The sequence below is a fragment of the Schistocerca cancellata genome, chromosome 10 (assembly GCF_023864275.1).
Source record: "Schistocerca cancellata isolate TAMUIC-IGC-003103 chromosome 10, iqSchCanc2.1, whole genome shotgun sequence".
NCBI classification, from domain to species: domain Eukaryota; kingdom Metazoa; phylum Arthropoda; class Insecta; order Orthoptera; family Acrididae; genus Schistocerca; species Schistocerca cancellata.
In genome coordinates, this window is record NC_064635.1 from 120699269 (window position 1) to 120720859 (window position 21591).

Sequence of the window (21591 nt, forward strand, 5' to 3'; positions counted from 1 at the left end):
GACACGAATCCCCCTGGCGGATTAGTGCCGGGGACTGGCACGCCTTCCCGCTTGGGAAGCAGTGTGTTAGATCGCGTGGCTAGCCAGACAGGCTGTCAGGTATAACTTTGCTTCCTAGAAAAATGAAGTGATTTATAAGGGGCACTGAAGTTTTGTTACCCGTAGAGTGTATTCGAATGTAAAGCAACACCTAGATTCCCCTTCAGTACCTCCGAAAACCCATACATGCTCTATTTCCTTTTTTTTTTTTTAACTAGTCCTCTCCCGTACTTTCCATTGACAATATGTGACTCATCAACTTCTACAACCTTTTTCTCACCACTGATAGAGATACTTCCATTCGTGAGAATAGCGTAGCTCATCTCACGACTAAAACCATAGTAGTCTCCGACAGTATTCACTGACACTTCAGTTTCTGACGCAATGGCTTGTAACGTGTTTTCTTTTATCTAGCACGGTACTATAATGATACTCTTCTTGGTGGTCAACTTGAAATTATCAAACGAAGTGTTTTCCTGATGGAAGTCCTTCATTTGCGTTTTGTGCAGTATAACTGAAAAAGGCAGTTTACATTGGTGGCCTTCTTAGAGAGTGTCACACACGTCTCCCCACAACATTTGTCGCAAAGCCTGAGATCGTAGTTTGGCAACAACCCATACATCAACAAACGTCTAAACAAGTGTCTGCCCTACACAACCACTAAATTAACTCCACCACGTGAGGCTATTCGAACTCGGCACCTCATAGAACTCAGTCATCTACTATAAACAACTTTATACCACGTTCAGTTGTCAACGCACAAAACAATATCCAAATTTACCGCCGGGAGGGTAACGCCTGCTAGAAAGTAGAAACACTCATATACATACGGACTTCCAATGAATTGGCGCAGGTAATAAGTGAATGCGGCATTGAACTGTGGGTGTTACCAACGTTTGAGTAATTCGACACAATACGAAAACACATTACCAACATTATGGACATCGTTTGATGTATTTAGAGTAGCCCACAGTAAAATTGTATTGTAGAGATTAATCTCACAACTAATAGAACTAACACAGGATTTCACGCCTTACTACGAATATACTCGTGTGCAGTTAACGCAGTGAAACCGAAGGTGCACGTGTGTTGTTATAGGTCTTTGTGCACTTAAAACTCATGTTAATTGTGTGTATATGGTTGTGTGCGTGTTTTAAATAGCTGGAAGGGTTCTGTTTTAACTGTTGATCTGCCCAACGGTGTCACTTATCACGAGATTTTAAAGGTAAAGTAGATTGCACTTCTGCATTAGAAATTTTTGCCGGTCCGAATTGCATAGTTCAACTGCTGGTACAGGAACGTGGATTCACACAGTCAATATGTACATATGACAATAGTAAACAGCGGTTGTGTACAGTTGTCAGAGCACTCCGAAAGCAATTGATAGGGAAATGAAATGCGAATAAAACTGTGTGCTATTGGAATCAGCAATATGCAGCCGAGACCCAACACGGTTTCTTTTCTCCCCACAGTCTATCGTTAAGTAGGCACAAAAACAGCAAGTGTCACCCGGTCGTTGAGATGTAAATTTGTACTCGAAACCCTGTAGGCCTACCCCCAACACCCACTATTGTGACACTCGTTTTCGACGAAGATTTTATGTAACGCTATAAATACTATAACCAATTTACGAATTCTGTATTCATAACTCGTTCATTAAGTTGTCTGCACGCGTGCGCATATTTCGTACTCGATGGCTCACTTCGATCTCCTGAGTTGGGAGGAAACACAAATCTCCAGTTATTAATCTAAACCATTCCTTTTGTAGACGTTCAACATCCCCAGTTAATCCTATATGTTACGAGCGCCACACATATGAGCAATTCTAGGATACTTCACGTGAGTGTTTTGTAAATAATATTGTTTTTAGACTGCATTTCACAATATCCTACCAATTAACTGGACCCAGCCACATGTGGCGTAACGGCTAGCCTAAATATTATTGGTCTGATAATCCTAATTAAAAGAAGTCCAGGAACATAATATTTAATCCTGCATGTATCTCATAAGATGACTATGAAAAACTTTTAGCTAATACATTTGTTACTGGCAACTTCATTCTTTTTGTGTACAAATTGGAAATTGAGGAAGTTAGAGGTAGCACTACACAATGTACTGCTGGTAGCTGTTGTGTAGTAGGCCTATTAAGTAATTCATTCATTGCAATCCATTTACTCATTCATTCACCCGCATACTGTTTTCCGTAAGTCTCATCATGAAGGAGAGCCTGCATGGGTGTGGAACAAGTCAGTTTATACATTAAGAGGAAGAAGCAACCACTGCCACCTACGTCTATAAAGCATTTTGAACAAAGTATGCTTCATACAAAGTGTGGTAATTTCTTCTAGATTACTTCATATACATATGTCAGGAGGAAAACAACTACTTTGAAGAAAGCCTCTTACTCAGCTGCTATTTTAATGTAATGCCTCAAACAAAACATTTATGTACAGTTACACAGACTGTTGTCATTTGTTTATATACTGGAAAAGTTAGGGCCTGTCTAACAGAAATATCAGAGGATTTCTAAAAATGGCACTTACTTAGCAATAGATCACAAGCATAAACATTAAAGCATCAAGTATCTCCCAATTTCATTACCTCTATCATGAGACTGTACAGTCTTAATTCATTTTGTGAGATATCTGCCGACCACTTATTCCTTGGAGCTAATGTAGTGAACATCAGTATGTTCTTCATTGTAAAATTGTTGTATAAAGTTTTATTTAGTATCCACATGCTGATATTCTGCTTCTGTTGTAGATAATGCAGCACATGACAGTCTGTTTGTATCCCAAGAATTGTTTACTGGACACTTTTTTCTTGTTTTGGTGTAAGGAACCTGCCCTTAAAGTTTGTTAGCGTCATTTGGGACACCATGTGTAATAAGGGCTTGTTCAGTTAATTGTATTGTAAAGTCTTATCTGTTGTGTCAGATGTCTGTTATTGTATTGTAAACATCACCTTGTTGTTTAAAGTTTTTATGTTGTTATTTTCAGGTAGCTGCAAAAATGGATGAAATACTTCAAGACAGCCGATTTGCCCATATTGTGAAGGATCCTCGATTCAGGAGAATACCGAAACATGAGAGAAAAGTGAAAATTGACAAAAGATTTCAGTCCATGTTCAAAGACAAAAGGTTCAAAGTGAAATACACAATTGATAAAAGAGGCCGCCCAACGAACACGTCGTCAGCAGAAGATCTGAAACGTTACTACGATATCTCATCCAGTGATGAAGTGTCTGACTCGGAAAGTGATGAGCAAATTGTTAAGTCTAAAGAAAAATTGAAGAAAACCAAACAGAAGAAAAAGAGGAGTGAAGAAAATGGTATTAAAGAAAAAGCTGCACTACGTAAATCTACGTATGATGAATCGTATAGCAGCCCAGAACTGCAAGGAGAAAATGAGGATGTTAGTAGTGTTGATGGGAATGACGAACTGAGCGCAGATGTAAATCTGTCAGATAAGATTAAAGATAAACTCCACGATATGACCGTTGACTATGCTCGTGGTGAAGGTGTTCTGCTATCTGATAGCTCTTCGGATGATGATTCTGAAAGTGAAGGTACGAGCAAGGAACTTGCTTATTTTGTGGAAATGTTTTAAAAACTACAGTAAAACTTTGATTTGTAAGTTTTAGGGCAAGTAAAAGAGAAAATGAATTGAGAGATTGGGATCATGCTACATGTAGAAAAAGAATATTTGATGTAACTGCCTCTTTTGTTTTCATGTTTTTCCTATTGGTTTTACTTGTTAGATACCTTGCTTATAGAATTTTGTAATTTGGACTGAATGAATCCAAATTTCTCTTTTTGGAATTACATTGCTTTTGTTGGTAAAGAAGGTCCATAGAAAGAATGCTTCATTTCCAAAAAAAGTGGGGAAAAAGTCCCTCACAACCTAGCAGGGAGCGAAGGTGGGCTGGAGGAAGGTGCTCAAGATTCTGTATGCTGCCAGCAGTACTTTTTACAAGCAGCGTTTCTTGCCCCGGGCCTCGTAGTGTCACATGAATGACAGGAAGCTGGATTGCTGTGCTCCGTGAACTGGACAGCTGTCGATAGGTGCGCAGCTGACATTTGTGCCCACTGCAGTGCTGTATTTTTGGATCTGATGAAACAGTCATAGTCCTTTGTAGTCTCGTCCACTGATCTTCAGAGTCCGAGACTTTGCTTGGATGTCATTGTTTTCGATCAGTTTGATTGGTATTTATCAATGGAGTATTTCTTCTCAAAATTATTGATTTTTAGTGCTCATAATGACGGGCATTTCATCGTAATTTTCTGCTATCGACTTGGTTGTCAGTGACATCAACGATGATCGTTGAAAATTTTCTGTTTTGAAATACCAAAGTCTTTTTAACTTTCTTGTAAAATAACTCTACTTGTCTAAAATTTATCGATTTTTAGTGGCAATTTACTGTGGCTGTCACATTCACCAGAATGCAAAGTTCCCTGTAGAAATGTATATGTTTGTTCAGATTGAAAGTTGTTGTTACCTTCATAACTTTTGACTGTGACACCTTTAATTAAAATTTCTTTGTCAACTGTGTACATTGTCTTCCTCTGCAGTTAATCTTGTACTGAAATCTGTAAGTATTTAACTATTCCCAACTTTCTACAAACTAACAGAAACTATTTCTGCTTCTAAGCAGAGTATATTACATCTTCTGACATAATTACTTAATGTGATGGAATACTGCATGTACATTCGTGGTTTGAACATTCAGCTTAGACAGTACAGAAAGAGATCTAATGTTTGACAAAAACAACTATTTGATAGTTCTTGAGATATTTCATGTTTTCCATGACATCATACCCAATGTCAGGGGTACTTTGTATTTGGTGGCACACCTCGCTTCACCAAGCTGGAATGCTGGATCACGGAACAAATGCAAGACACCACAGTCGCTACAACTCGTAGTAAACTCTAGTCAGACTTTCCACATTGAAGATGTGTGAAATCTTCTCATATCAGTTGACATACTAAAGCAATCACAAAAACCTCCAAACGGTTGTTGATTCTGAACTATTTTATGAGTAGATGGTTTCAACTACTGTGATTATCATTTGTTGGCTTTGAAGGAAGGAAGATTAGGGTTTAATGTCTTGTCGACATCAAGGTTACTGTTTCAAAGATGGAGAAGGAAAGACAGAGAAGGAAATTGTCTGTGTCCTTTAAAAGGAATCATTCTATCATTTGCCAGGAGCAATTTAGAGAGATCACGAAAAACCTAAATATGGATGATGGGGTGCAGACTTGAATTGTTCTCCCAGATGGAAGTCCAGTGCGCTAACCACTGCGCCACCTCGCTTGGTCATTGGCTTTGTAGACATTGGGTAACACATCACTTTACCAAATTGATATATTACACCACACTCTTTAAGACACTTAGGTGGGTGATGCGTCAGTTTCACATAGCTATTGGGATGATAGTTTTAGAGTGAATTTATGCTGCAACCTTGCTTCCTGTAGCTTACTGGCGTGGCTTGGTGCTGATGAAGTAAGTCAACTGAGTTTTACTGCTACATATAACCTGCACCACCGCTGCACACCCCACTGTTCACTCTGATTATTGCCAGGCAAGGACATTGAGCTGGTCTGGGTTTGGAACTGCAACCATCGCTGCCCATCCTGGAACTTGAGCTACGATTGCCTGCATCGAGGTAACTAGCAGCAGCGTTGTTTAGCGAACGGTTTTTTGTTTATGCAGTTTTCACCCATCATACATTTACATCTCCACCTACATCCATGCTCTACAAACCACTGTCAAGTGCATGGCAAAGGGTACTTCTCATTGTAGCACATATTAAGATTTGTTCCTGTTCCACTTGTGCACGGAGCGCAGGCAAAATTACTGCTTTAATGCCTCTCTGCAAGTTGTAATTAGTTTAATCTTGTCTTTGTGCTCCCTGCAAGAGCGGCATGTGAGGGGCTGTAGTATATTTCTCACTTCGTACTGCTACTTGAAACTTTGCAACTTGTCTGTTGTGATACACAGGGTGACCTAAAAGTCTATTAACATTTTAAAATGTACTAATTCATGGAACATTGTAGGTTGATTGGTAAAGATTGACACACGTGACTAAAAGAACATTGAAACCGAAAATGAGTGCAAAAACTGGCCAACAGATGGCACTGAATGACAACACGTAGATGACACTGCATGAGAACTGGGTATAAAATGATCTGTAGTGAGAGAGGGAGTCAGGATGGCGCTCCACACAGTATTGTTATATGTATGAAAGGTCTCTCGCGCACATCATTTAGTGAGGATCGCGTGCTAAACTGCTACTTCCGTCACACTCGTCCTCCCAGGTCCCTCTGCATAGTTATTGGTTGTGGGGTTACTCGAAGGCCAAATCTTTCCCAATTGTCGGACCCCATTAGGGATGCAGAAAGACAACTACCGATGGGAATTTCTCACTGTATCGATTGATATGCTGTACAATGCTATTCACAACATTGTCCCTCGAAGTGTTGAATATTTGTTGTAAAGAACAGTGTCTTTGCTAACAATCAGTTGTTTTCTAATTGTTGCTCTCGTATCATATGAAACAGTGGAAAATTTGTTGCAGCATTCGTAACTATCTGAAAAAGAACTCTTATAATTTTCAAGCTGTTGTTAGTTTATGTGAAAGAGTCTGATGTATGACCAGTTTACATTCAAATGGTGCATCCATACCTCTTTTTCTCATTGTCAATAAGCACATTTTTGTCACAAATGTACCACTACTAGTGTCTTCGTACTAATCAAAGCATGTCGTTTTTGCTTTACACATCACAAGTAATTCACTCGACTAATGACGTGAACCAGAGCAGGGTAAAGGGTCTCGGCAGGTGACGAGACTAGTGGTGTACCAGCAGTGAGGCTGCACCTGAACTGTAGCCTTAGCAAAGGTGGTGACACAAAAGACATTGGGAGTAGTGCAGTAAAAACCCTTTTGCAGCTAATTTATTTTTTACCAAATCTCTTTGTGTGAATACCAGGATTTTTCTAAAATATGCTAGCAGATGTAAACCACGTGCTGGACCAGGACTCTAACCTGGAACCTTTACCTTCCTCAGGCAGTGGTCTTACCGACTGAGATATCCATGCACGACTCGTGACCCTCCCTCACAGCTTCAAATCTGCTAGTACCTCTTTCCTACTTTATGAACATCACGGAAATTCCTACTTTATGGACTTCACAGAAATACCTTGTGGGACCAGTACTTCTAGCAGAAAGAATATTGCAGAGAAATGGCCAAGCCACAGCCTAGGGGATTGTTTCTGGAATGAATTTTCACTCTGCAGCAGAATGTGCAGCAATTTGACACTTCCTGTCAGATTAAAACTGTGTGCCAGACTGGGACATGAACCTCAGACTTTTGCAAGTGCTCTACCGACTGAACATCCAAATGTGACTCACGATCCACCCGTACAGGTTTACTTCCGCCAGTATCTCATCTCTTACATTCTAAACTTCTCAGAAGTTCTTCTGCATGCCTTGTGGGACTAATACTCCTGGAAGAAAGAATACTGTGGATAACTGGCACACACATAACTGCACGGGGAAAGATTCATTCTGAAAACAACTCTCTATGCTGTGGTTCAGTTATTTTCTAGCAAAATCCTTTTACTCAGAAGTGGTGAAAGGTACGCAGAGGAAATTCTACAGATTTTGGAAACATTTGTCGGTGGCAGCACAATTGTCACACAGTCTTCTTTAATTATTGGTTTTCTGAATTCAGCCAATTGGGCTTAGCAAGATACACTTTGTCTTTCTTTCGAGGATCCCCATTTAAGTTCCCTGAACAGTTGTGTTACATTTTCATATGGACTATGCCAACTTGTTATAATACTAGCAGTGTACTAGAATTTGTTGGATGTCTGTTGTCAGTATTACTTGATTAAGACACTGGAACAAGAAACCAGAATTAATCACCCTAACATCTTGTTGCAATTTCATTTACAGATGCACTGGCCCTTCACAAGAATCTTCTAACAAATCTAAGGCTTCAGTTTACCTTCACCGATTCTGATTTTTGTTATCATTCCATTTCATAAAACTGCTTAGTCACTGTCATCAGTTTTCCACTTCAGTTGCCCAGGTTTACAAATACTCTCCACTTGTGTGTGTCCATGTAGCATTCTTCTGTCAGGACTGTATCCCATCTAACTGCTTTAGTTCCTTCGTCCTCCTTCACTTTGTCCAGCCATCTCTTCCTTGTCTTTCTGGTAGTCTTTTATCAATAACTTCTGTGTGAAGTCATTGTTCTGCTAACCTTCCCTTATCCATTTGTTTGATGCACCCAAACCATTTCTAACATACCCTTGTTACTGTTTCTTTCAACAATGTGTGCACTCCAGCTTCTTTCCTTATTTTTTCAATTCTTACCCTATGCTTCCAAGTTTTCTTGGTCATTATTTGCAGTACCTTATTTCTGTGGCTCATAGTCTGTTGTCAACCTGTCTGATTGTTGTGCAATTTTCTAGGCTGTAAGTTGTTATGGGGATAAAGTATGACACAAGGAGTGTCTATTCTGATCTTAAGGGGACTTGTTCATTCCAGAGTAGTTTCTAAACTTGATGGTAGAAATGAGATGACTTTTCAGTTCGGTTTTTGATCTTGTGTTCCATTTATGTCAGGCTGTATCCTGTTACCGCTTGAAATGTTGCACCTGAGATGTTTTTACTGATCTACAGTTTCCAGCTGTGTGTCTTCCGGCCTTATTTTTACTTTCTCTTTCTCCATATCGACTGTCAGTGCAACTGCTTTTTAGTGTTACCAGTAAATATTGTATTACGTTGTGTTCTGGTTGAGGCACTAGCAGGTGTGAAAATGTGAGGGCAGATTACAGTTCTTGCCCAGCTAGCTCAGTCACTGAAGTACTCCACTGCAAGAGACAAAGGTCCCACGTTTGACTCCTGGTCTAGCACGTGGTTTTAATGTGCTGGGAAGTTTCCAAACAGAGAGCACACTCCACTACAGAGTGAAATATTTATTCTGGAGACCATGATCTTATGTTTGATATCAATGTCTACATCTACATACATAATCCACAATACACCATACGGTGCTTGGCGGAGGGTACCTCGTACCACAACTAGCATCTTCTCTCCCTGTTCCACTCCCAAACAGAACGAGGGAAAAACGACTGCCTATATGCCTCTGTACGAGCCCTAATCTCTCTTATCTTATCTTTGTGGTCTTTCTGCGAAATATAAGTTGGCAGCAGTAAAATTGTACTGCAGTCAGCCTCAAATGCTGGTTCTCTAAATTTCCTCAGTAGCGATTCACGAAAAGAACACCTCCTTTCCTCCAGAGACTCCTACCCGAGTTCCTGAAGCATTTCCGTAACACTCATGTGATGATCAAACCTACCAGTAACAAATCTAGCAGCCCGCCTCTGAATTGCTTCTATGTCCTCCCGCAATCCTACCTGATAGGGATCCCAAACGCTTGAGCAGTACTCAAGAATAGGTCGTATTAGTGTTTTATAAGCGGTCTCCTTTACAGATGAACCACATCTTCCCAAAATTCTACCAATGAACCGAAGACGACTATCTGCCTTCCCCACAACTGCCATTACATGCTTGTCCCACTTCATATTGCTCTGCAATTGTACGCCCTAGTATTTAATCGACATGACTGTGTCAAGCGCTACACTACTAATGAAGTATTCAAACATTACGGGATTCTTTTTCCTATTCATCTGCATTAATTTAGATTTATCTATGTTTAGAGTTAGCTGCCATTCTTTACACCAATCACAAATCCTGTCCAAGTCATCTTGTATCCCCCTACGGTCAATCAACAATGACATCTTCCCGTACACCACAGCATCATCAGCAAACAGCCGCACATTGCTATCCACCCTATCCGAAAGATCATTTATGTAGATAGGAAACAACAGCGGACCTACCACACCTCCCTGGTGCACTCCAGATGATACCCTCACCTCCGATGAACACTCACCATCGAGGACAACGTACTGGGTTCTATTACTAAAGTCTTCGAGCCACTCACATATTTGGGAACCAATCCCATATGCTCGTACCTTGGTTAGGAGTCTGCAGTGGGGCACTGAGTCAAACGCTTTCCGGAAGTCAAGGAATGTCGTTGCTGATTGCTACCCCCATCCATCTGCAGCTAAGCAACTCTCTGTGCTTGATGAAATTAATGTTGACTAGATACTAAACATTAACCTTCTTTTCTTTGTCTTTTGTCAACCATAGTTTTAAGTATGGACTTTGTGAGCAGTTTGCAACATCTAAACAGTTCATAAAGTGAAGGGAAACTTAGCCCCATTGCTGTCACAATTTATCCATAGACTTACTAAAAGCAATGAGACAGCTCACTGGCACTATTGTAGCTCTCCCATACTGAACAGGGAAAGAGCTGCCATTTCTCAGGCAGCACTGTGTTTGCACTTTGTAAATTATGTCAAATGTCTGATAAAACATTGCATACGCAATGTCTTAAGAGATGCAAATTACGTTCTCTGCATCCCTGTTAGAAATGAGTATGACAGTGGAATGCCTGGTTCAAGTTATATTGGAGATTTCAATTATTTAAATCCAAGCAGATTGATGGAAAAATACTGTAAAGTTGTGGAAATGAAGGTTGATAAAACTGTGCCATACAAAAATAAGTTTTAGACTGAAAGTAAACCCACAAGACGGACACAGGAGATCTGTAAGGAAATATTAAAGAGTCAAAAGTAACAACTTAGCAAATGATAAAATAATCTCACTACTTGCCACTTCGTAAGTTTCATGTCACCACCTTGAATGGATAACATAACATATTTTTGTTCCTACTTGTCAGAAAGGAATGCTACGTTCTTGAATAGATATCTGTACATTCCCATTTTTTTGTGTAGATCTAATACAGCAAACTAGGAAGCTGTAATCATTTAAGACCAGGTTTAAGACAGACTTGATTACTCAGGAGGAGTTGTGAAGTAAATACGCTTTTATTTTATTCTTCAGTTTTCTTCTGTTGTCTGTCATACCCTTCAAATCACAAGGCCGTTATTTACATTTGTGCCAGCAAATGGTGGCTTCAGTTTGGAAACACTTGTCTCACATATCTTCTGTGGCATTGTAGGGGCTTGGATTTAACAAAGAGTCCATTGTATTTCTAACCCTTGCAACATATTTATTATAGTTGATGTATAGTGATAATATCATCAAGTAAACTTTTATTTATTTGTTTTTTTTAAAAATCACTGTTTCTTACGAAGTTATAAAAATGCTGGTAAGAGCAGAAATAGGGGAAAACCTACAAACATGCAGCTGCAATTTTGAATGTTAACATCCCAGAGATAAATTAGGAAGTTGTGCATCTAAGAAGGTGGGTTGTGTGGTAGTGTACTATGCAATACGCCAGACAGTAGCATCATTCTCCCATGTCTTGTGTGTAGCATGCACTTCAGTGTGCATGTAGAATTTGAGGTCTGTTCAAAAAATTCTAGAACTTCGTCCCCAAATTTTTTCTACACTTCCCTTTTACTAATTGTGCAGGCCTCCTTTGAAATACTCTCCTCCACAGTTGATACACCGCTCCCAATGCTGTTTCCACTCCTGCAAGCAGTCTTGGTACACCTCTTGTTGGATCCTGCGAAGCGCCATCTGTGAATTTTCTGTTATTTTGTCTGTAATTGGAAATTTTTGTACTTTCATTGGGATTTTAAACTTTGGAAATTAAAAAAAGTCCACAAGGACCAGATCTGGAGAGTATGGAGGATGAGGCATCACAGTGCTTTCATTTTTTGTGTAGTAGTCATGCACCACAGGGATTAATTTGTGGGTGCGTTATCGTGATGCAAGAGCCATGAATTGTCTCACCACATTTCAGGCCATTTCCTTCGCACATTTTCTCGCAGGCATCAGAACACATCCCAATAGTAGCGTCGATAATCGGTTTGTCCCTGCTGCACAAATTCATGATGAACTAATCCTGCAGATTCAAAGAAAACTATCAGCATGGCTTTGACATTTGGCCTGACCTGACGAGCTTTTTTTTTTGTAACCGTAGACCTATGTCTCATGAACCTTGGTCTGAACATCATAACTGCAGACCCATGTCTCATCACCAGTTATGATTCTCTTAGGAACATCTTGTTCTCATTTGGGTGATCCAGAAGCTCTTCACAGAGTGTCTTGACTCATGAGCCATGGGGCAAACTTGGTGGCAACACAATGCATTCCAAGACACTGTTTAAGGAATTTCATGACATGATCCAACTGAAATGTTAAAGTCTTCTGCAATCTCTCAGACAGTCAGTCTTTGATTGGCATACACAATTTTGTTGATGTTTCAGACATGAGTGTTGTCAGAAGATGCTGAGGGTATCCTGAATGAGAGTCATCTTTAACTTCCGTCCAGCCATTTTTAAACCGTGTGAACCATTTGTAACACTGAGTAAGGCTTAAGCACTCATCACAGTAGGCTTCCTGCATGATTTGGTGTCTCTCTGAAAGATTTTCTTGAGTTCCACGCAAAATTTAATGCAGACACATTGCTCCTGCAACACTGCCATCTCAAAATTTGCAAACTGTGCGACACAACATTCTGCTCAGTACAGCACTCAACAATAACTAACAGACATACAACAGTGAAACTTCTGGAAGTTACACGTTAAACACAGGTGCGTGCAGGGATGCCAACTGCATTTTGCTCAAACATGGACGAAATTACAAATGTTCTGGAACCTTTTGCACAGACATCATATGTAGCACCTGTTTAGTGTTGGTTTAGTTGTGGTGAAGATACTTGGTCACTGTTGTATATGTTTCGGGTGGAATAAAGCAAACACATAGAGTACCACATTAATGGACAACAGCGATAGATTTATCAGTTTATAAATGTGTATAGGGAGAATCAGTAACAGAAACTGTGACTCAGTGCTGTCAATTATCAGGATAGGCAATGGTTGGAGCATGTGGCGTGGCACAGAGGCAGGAGAACACTGTCGCTGCAGCAAAGTGTTCTCCGTCTCTCTCTGTGCAGAATGCCTTGCACACTCATCTTCTTACTATACCAGTCTGACAATGAACTAGACTGTTTCAAATTGTTACTCCTTTTCGAAAGAGTTTTGTCATAATTTTTTTTTTTTTTTTGTAGTATACACTGTCAGTTTAAAAATATTCTGACAGCTTAATATGGGCTGTGTCTTGTGTTATAAAATGTCTGGGGTTTTACGAGGGTTGGAACTTAAATAGTGGCAACTATTTATTCACAACCGATACAAAAGAATTACCTGTTACTGTCCTTCAAAGTAGTCACCAGTGTTGTGTAGAACCTGTTGCCAGTGATGTGGAAGGCAAAGTATACCGTTAGCAGAGCCTGTTCTGTTGATTGTGAGAATGGAACGGTCTAAAGTTATGTTGATTCTCGTATACGAATGTGATGCCGTTATGCTAACGCATTACATTCCCCCATGGCAGACTGTCAATGCACAATATTACTGTTCGTTTTTGGAGCATCACCTGTGACCAGCTTTGTGAAAGAAGCGGTGACACTTTCTGCCCAACCCGTCCATCATTTTGCACGACAATGCACAGATGCATACAGTGCAAGCAGCGGCGGCTCCATTCGGTCGATAGGACTGGGAAGTACTGTACCATCCACCATATTCCCTGGACAAGTCCTTGTGACTTTGATTTGATTCCGAAGATGAAGGAACCACTTCATGGCATTCACTTCAGAAGTGTTCCAGAGATTCGACAGGCAGTAGACCGCTCCATTTGCACCATACAGAACAGTCTCTGCTAACGGTATACTATGCCTTCCACATCGCTGGCAGCGGGTTCTGCCCAAAGCTGGTGACTGCTTTGAAGGACAATAACAGATGCAAACATGTAACTCTTTTGTATTGGTTGTGAATAAATAGTTAACCACTATTTACGTTCCATCCCTCGTGAGTTCGGGCAAATTCACAGGATAAATGTCTGGGAAAGTGCCCAAAATTTATAAATGCCTGGGCATTTATGCATTTTAGAAGTTAATTGATAAGTGGTAATTATATAAAAAAAAATTAAGCTGATATATTATATTGGAAGAGGTGTTTCGCAACACTGTTTCTGTAGGTTTTGGATAATCAAGTTGAAGAAGTTGCTTGAGACTTAGGGGAGTTATTTGGGGAAATAAACTGGACTGTAAATGAAGCTTTTTACATCTTTAATGAGGTCAATTCGTGGGATAGTACCTAATAAAAAAAAAGAAAAAAAAGACTCAAATTTAAAAGTAATTTTTGAAATAATGTAAAGTTTATATTAAGTAGCTAGCCTGTAGGCAGTATTTTTACTTGTACTATGCTACTGCAAAAAAATTACAGTAAAAAAGGTTTACACAGAATGATTTTAATTAGGGATGTGTCGTGCCGATTTCATGATTCGCCAGTTCTGTAAGAATTGACTAGCAGCGGAATCGAAATGATTCCAATGTCTTGGATGTCGATTCTTTGTTATTAAATCTTTTTTTATATTAGTATTCTCAATTTATCTTTGCAGCAGTGCAGTCATACGCAAGTAGGTAAAGAAAGGAACAGAACAGAAAACTATAGTCTGCTTCAAATGTCAATATGCCTGCCTGGCAATAAATCTCCCTCCCCCCCTCCACCCTGCCTCCTCTACTGAAAACAGTTTAACATTTAAGAATATATTTATGATCGAGAAACAATAATAATAATAATAATAATAATTTTGCTATCAAAGGAATCCAAATTGGGCCGGCCGCGGTGGTCTAGCGGTTCTGGCGCTGCAGTCCGGAACCGCGGGACTGCTACGGTCGCAGGTTCGAATCCTGCCTCGGGCATGGATGTGTGTGATGTCCTTAGGTTAGTTAGGTTTAAGTAGTTCTAAGTTCTAGGGGACTTATGACCTAAGATGTTGAGTCCCATAGTGCTCAGAGCCATTTGAACCATTTGAATCCAAATTGGCATTAGAAAATATAGTAGATTCAATGTGAAGTGTTTAGCTTTTGCTGATGACCTTGCAATCCTCACAAATAATAGAAAAGAAGCTACTAACACCATAGAGAAGTGACACAAAATTGTACAAAGAACTGGCCTGCAAATCTCGTATGAGAAAACCCAGTACATAGAAAGAGTGCCACAAGACAAATTGCCTACTGTGACAACCCATGGGAAAATCGTACAAGTACCACATTTTAAGTACCTGGGAGAAATCATCCAGCCATCAGGGATCAACCTAAAGGCCAATGAGAAAAGAATAAAAAAAGTACAGAAAGCATATAAACTCACATGGAACTATTATAACAAAAAGTCCATATCCTTAACGCAAAATTGAGGCACTACAACACTGTCGTACTTCCGGAGGCACTGCATGCATCTGAAACAACACAAATAGGTGGGCAAACTGAAATCAAAGAAATAGAGAAACAAGAAAGGAAAATTCTCAGGAAAATTTTTGGCCCGATACAAGAGCAAGGAATCTGGAAGAAGAGACCAACATCAGAATTATATAAATACACAGACAAGATTACGGATACAATAAGGAAAAGAAGAATGCAGTTCTACAGGCATATCCACAGGATGAATGAAAACAGAATTTCAAAGCGAAGTCTTAAAGTCATCAACTCAGGCAGGGGAAAAACAACATGGATAAAAGAAGTTGAAGAGGAACTCAGACAAGCACACATAACAGTAAACGATGCAGAAAATAGAGCTAAATTCAGGAACATCATTAAAAAACATAAATTTGACACCAGGGTGCAAATGGACAGCGGAGTGAAAGAAACAACACAGTGAACACATGAAGAAAATTTAGGCTCAAAAAAAACATAAACAATCATCATAAAGGAACTCAAGTTCAAAACGCTCTCTTTAAGTGGGAATAAACGAAAATAATAATAATTTTGCTATCAATAATCATTCTTCAATAATAATCAGAGATTTGAAACGGATTGTAATGTATGTTATGTTACAAAGCTTATCATTCAACAGCTGTTAATCACGGTATGTGTGTGTGTGTGTGTGTGGGGGGGGGGGGGGGGGGGGGCACTAGGTGGAGAGACTAAGAGTGAAGAGCAGAACTGCTTCTCTCTTCTTTTCTTTTGGTCTTAGATTTTAAAGGCAATTAACGACATACTTATGTTTTAAGTGTAAACATTTACCAACTTTCAATGTTGGTAGTACTGTCCCATCTCTTATTTTAATTTGTAAACTGTACATTCAAGCAATAAAAAGTTTAAAAAGTACTGAAGTAATTTTTTGTGAATGCTCAGATTTTGGGCATTTGAAACTGCTTTGGGAAAATTCCTGGACAAATGCCCGTTTTTAAATGTCCTGTCCACCGGGCATTTGCCCGGCCCATATCACTAGGTGTGTCCATCCTTCACCTTTGACGACTTGAACTCTACTGGAGACTCTTTCAACGAGGTGTTCTGTTCAGTTCAAATTGGCACTCTGTGCAGACCAGTTCATTTGAGGAATGTTATTGTCCACAAACCATTGCCTCACAGATGCTGCTTTTAGAGAAATGTCACACCGATACAATCAATCATTGTCTCCAAACTGTTCCTCTATTGTTCAAAGTATACAGTGCTGTAAAGTGTGTTTGTATCCTTCTGCATTTAGGTTTTCTTAAGTGCACTAGGGAAACCACGCCCTAACTGTGAGCAACATCCCTACACGTTACACCACTTTCCCAATTCTTCACTGTTGGCAATGCACGTGTTGGCAGGTAACGTTCTCCGGGCATTCACCAAACTCGAACCCCTCCATCGGATTGCCGCAGGGTACAGTGTGATTTGCCACTCAGATCAGTTTCCACTCATCCACTGTCCAGAAGTATCACTCTATTCACCACCTCAAGTGTCGTTTTGTTTCAACTACCAAACCGTGTTGTTTATGAGGAGCTGCTGTATCTTTTTACTCCATTTTTTTTTTAACTTCCTACTCACAGTCATTGTGCTACCTGGACTCCCGGTAGCACTTTGGAATTCACAAGTGATTCCTTCTGCTGATTTACTGTGTTTTTGTACAATCATCCTGTGGAATGGTAGACAGTCTCTGTCTGTCTGTGCACTATGTCTGCCTCATCTCAGTTTAGCCGTGGCGATTCCTTTGCATTTTTACTTCACAGTCGCATCACCAAAAGTTGTACGGGCAGCTTTAGAAAGGTTAAAATATCCCTCATGGATTTGTTACTCAGGTGACGTGTAATGACTAGTTTGTGTTCAAAATCGCTTAGCCGCTTCTCTGCAGACAATAATCTGCTCCCCCACTTCCTTTTATACCAATAGATCCATTTCTCGTGACATCTAGTGATCCGTTCCACATTTGATCAGGCAGTGTAATTTATTGATACTTGAGATCATAATTCTGTACTCATTGGTTTGTATCAAATTTTTCCTTGTTGTCAGTGATCATTGCCAAACTCCTGAACCTAGCTTCGCTCTGACAGGTGCTTCCGATGACTCGGAAGATGTGGAACATGACTGGGGAGAGCTGGATAAGGATGCGGACACGACCCAAGAGGCGACTCGGAGGATAGCGATCTGCAACATGGACTGGGACAGGGTGCGTGCTCAGGACCTGCTGGTGCTGTTGTCATCGTTCCTCCCAAAAACTGGCGGTGCAGTCGAAAAAGTTACGGTGCGTACTCGTGTTTATTAGCTGATGGAGCTACGGTGCGGTGCCACATTTTGGAGGTGTGCATCTAGTTTGCACATCAGTGAACTTGTGCACTACTTTAGGCCACTGCCAGATGTTAACTATTTTTTTCTTTTATGTTTCTATATTTTACATGACATAGTCATATGTGCATTTCACAATACCTTAACCAGTTTCAACCAGCTGGTGGTTGTCTTCAGAATCTAAAGAGCAGACAAAGAATCATTACAGAATCAATAAAATCTGCCAAGTAAAAATCTGCATAAAGGTTTAAAAAAGTATATAATTTATTGTACTCTTCTCGGGCTTGCAGCAGGTCTTCAGGTCAGGTTTATGCAATATTTTGACAGTGCTTCTCTCTGTCATCTTCAGGAGGCTGCTGCTGTTGCTTAGTGCTGAGTCTCATTGCACTGGTGCTATGCTGGAGCTAGAGACAGGCCCTAATGGGCATAGAAATATTGTCAGTCAGGGAGAAAAAATTAGAGACACTTAAACTCGGTACTGGAAATAGAATTACAGACAGAAGTTTTATTAGCAAGGCTGAAGGCTGCCAAAGATTGGGGGGAGGAATTCTCGATCGAAAGTGGCAGTCATTAAGCTAACCGTTTTGCAGGATTCAAACCATAGGGTACAGTTCACCCAATTATTTTTCTTAGAACATTTGAGGATGCATTGCCTGTCTCGTGCAATCATAAAAAAGCATAAAGTTTGTAATATGAAACATAAAACATGAAGCAGCTAAATGGGGTATTACATGTGAAAGGTTTTCTGAGTTGAGAGGACTTTCACAGACAGTTTGTAGAGAATTAATGCTCAGCATGAGCAGCAAAAATTGATCCTTGAACTGCTTGCCCTTATAGAAAATCCAGAGTGGGTACATTAAATATTTTGACAGCCACCTTACCCAAATGGAAGTTTTAGATGAACCTATTAGTGCAGATTGTCTCATGATGGTAGCATTAGCCAAATGCGCTCATATGCCAGGGAGAAAATGATCAGAAAAGAGTGGAATAAAGTAAATTCTGTCCTAAACTACTTGGAGTAATTAGACATACTACACACTACAAAAGATGAACATTCTAGATCTAACAGAGAAATTACAAAAACATAATTGGTGAAATAGGAAAGGAAGATCTAAGGAATAGTCATTACTATCGAGTAAAACCTAAACATACTAACAATGACAAGAGCATAAATAATGAGAAACTGTGTAAAATACAGGGAAACCACTTTTCAGGAAACAATGGCTATCCTGTAGGAACCATTGTAATTGAAAATGCACAGTGCTCCTGACTAGAGGTCAACAGTCAGTATAACAAGAAAGTGTAAATGAACTTTTTCTGTACTTTTATAGTTCCTTTACTGACTGTTAATTTTAGGTAGGGAAGAGTTGTTTTATACTGTTGTAAATCTTTTACTGGTGGACTGACCTGGGGATAAAGTCGTGACTAATTTTGCTTGTGGAGAGAGGTGTAATAAATGGATAGGATTGGAATAGATGTTTGAGTTAGGAGGAGTATCTTGATAGGTGTCAAAGGACCAGAGAGTAGCTGTGGATGAAACATTTGGAGAAGATAGCACTTCAGAACTGCTTCTGGTCTTGTCCAACACTGTGTTGCTTGTATAGTTCGATAATAAATCGTGGCAGTATATGACATTGTCACAGTCACTGAAAAATATGATGAGAACCATTGTTGTTTGATAATGAAAAGATTGACGTCATGAGGGAAGGGGACATTTATTGGCTACAATAGATAGATTATTATAGTTCATGGATTGCTCTGGGTGGATGATTTAAGTTAAGTATATATATTTTACTGTCAGCCTGTAGTTGTGTAAATGGTATAAGTAGTTAATGGGGTTACCGGGTATGAAGACATATGCTGCACAGGTTGTAGTATGATTGTTCACTGTATCCACATGTACATCTTCATCTACACTCTGCAAACTGTTGTGGAGCGCAATCACAGAGGGTATATCTGATTGTACCAGTTATTAGGCTTTGATCTCATTGATGAATTAGCACTGGAATTTAATTTGAGAGGAGCATTTATTTTATTCGCTTGCCCTTTTTAAAATTCATCACAATAAAATGTTGTAAACCATTTCATATTTGAAGAATGATATAATTAAAAAGTACATCAAAATATCTACAAGACAGTATAGAAAGAATAATATTATACAATATTAGGAAGCAATGATGATACGGGCATGTTCTTAAAATAGATATAACAAAAGTGACAAAGTCTGGTTTTAATTTGACAGTAAATGGTAGATAGCTAGTAGGGTGACCTAGGATAAGGGGAGGGGGGTTGACATCCTGTACAAAAATCTCAAGATCTTTGGCCTGCACTTCATGTTCTGGGGAGACTAAAAATCAGGGATAGCTCTTCTCATTTCTAGCAGTGGCCCTTCTGATTTTTCTACTTGGCCAGATAATTTCCCACTTCGAGTGTGTAGATCTTTGTCTTTCATCAATGCAGAATTAGCATGGTTAGGAATGGATTTGGCATAGTTACTGTAATGGGTGGCCAGATGCCCACCTGCTACCAACCAGTTATTCTCGTGATAAATATGTGTAACCCAACTGTAAATGTGCATTGTTATTCATGCGAAAATGAGTGATAGTTTGCAAGTCATGGAACTGAGGCGAGACTTGAGTAGTAGGTTGTTAGTCACCTACTTGGATATGGGAAACTGCATTAATCCACATTCAGACTGGACAGCACACCAGCCCTTGTCATTAATCTGCCAGTTGGATTCGATTCAAATTTGGCACACCTTCCCATCGTGGAAGCGGCGCTTCAACATACACAGCTATCCGGGCTAGTCAGACTCCCTTTATTGCGTGTGGCAACTAATTGCTAATCGTTTCTTTTTTATTATTATTATTATTATTTTGTTATATAGCTCACCTTGCAGCTTAAGGGATTCAAGCACTTTTTCTTCTTACCTATTTCGTGTTATAGGGTGGAAAGGATTCCTCCTGTTTATAGTTTAAGTATGACTTCTTCTATAGATTCAGTGGTTTCTCCTACCTACATCTGTGTTAATGTAATTCTTGTCTTAGATTTTTACTTTTATCATAAATTTCTTCTGAAAGTTGGACTTTAAAATTAGATAAATCTTCTGTTATTTTTTATCTCTCTTATAATTGGTCCTTTTCCTGTAGATACTCGTGAATCTGATTCTGAAGTTGGACACTTAATCCTGGTGTTTGCTAAGATTCCATTTTAGTATAGTTTTAGTTACTTTTATATACTGATCAATATTATTATTAATTTTCTGTTCATCTTATACTGGTCACTATAGTCAAAATTACTGTTCCCTCTGTTTACTTACACATTCTCTGATAATAAATATCACTATTAAAAAATTATTTTTCAGTGCTTTTTCGAAAATGACCACTGGATTTTTCAGCACGATGTCTGGCCTCAATGTTGGTAGCAGTAGCAGATGTGATCTCATTGCAGTTGCTCTAATCTGACTGTTATGAAGAAGTTTCATTGTGTGCTGCTGGTGAAGGTTGTTGTAGATTTGAATTTGCCAGTTCTTCATTCAGCTTCTTCAATGGTTGCATGGAAGACCCGCTTCTGTGTAGGCAAACTCTGCACCTGGGCAGTATGAAGGATGGCCGTGAATGTGAAAGGTTCTCAGCATCCACAGAGAAAAATAGCATAACTCAGTCTTACTCCATTAAGTTACTATATTTCTTCCTTATTCTTCTTCTGTTCTCTTCTTTTTGGCGTCCTGCTATGTTTTGACACATTGCACTGTTCCCATACAAGATGTGACAAAGGTCTTTCATCACATTGTATTGGAGGTTCACACTTTATATCTTGTATGGCCATGGAGCAACATACAAAAATGACAGAAATTCTCATATTTCTCCCTTTTAAACAATTTAATTTGAGTTTAAGATTTT

At 39.4% G+C, this 21591-nt stretch overlaps 1 protein-coding gene across 2 annotated transcripts in view; it reads left to right on the forward strand.

The window, feature by feature from the left end:
- The first annotated feature begins 923 nt into the window (after positions 1-923).
- Positions 924-21591, forward strand: part of LOC126106754 (ESF1 homolog) — an 87380-nt gene continuing 66712 nt past the window's right edge. Inside the window, exons 1-3 of one of the 2 annotated variants that reach the window (XM_049913126.1) lie at positions 924-1117; positions 3039-3606; positions 17458-17648. In XM_049913126.1, the coding sequence (XP_049769083.1) occupies positions 3051-3606; positions 17458-17648 (747 nt within the window). In that variant the 5' untranslated portion in view covers positions 924-1117; positions 3039-3050. Of the gene's footprint in view, positions 1118-1151; positions 1265-3038; positions 3607-17457; positions 17649-21591 lie in introns of those variants that run through there. The other variant, XM_049913127.1, reaches the window with a different exon arrangement.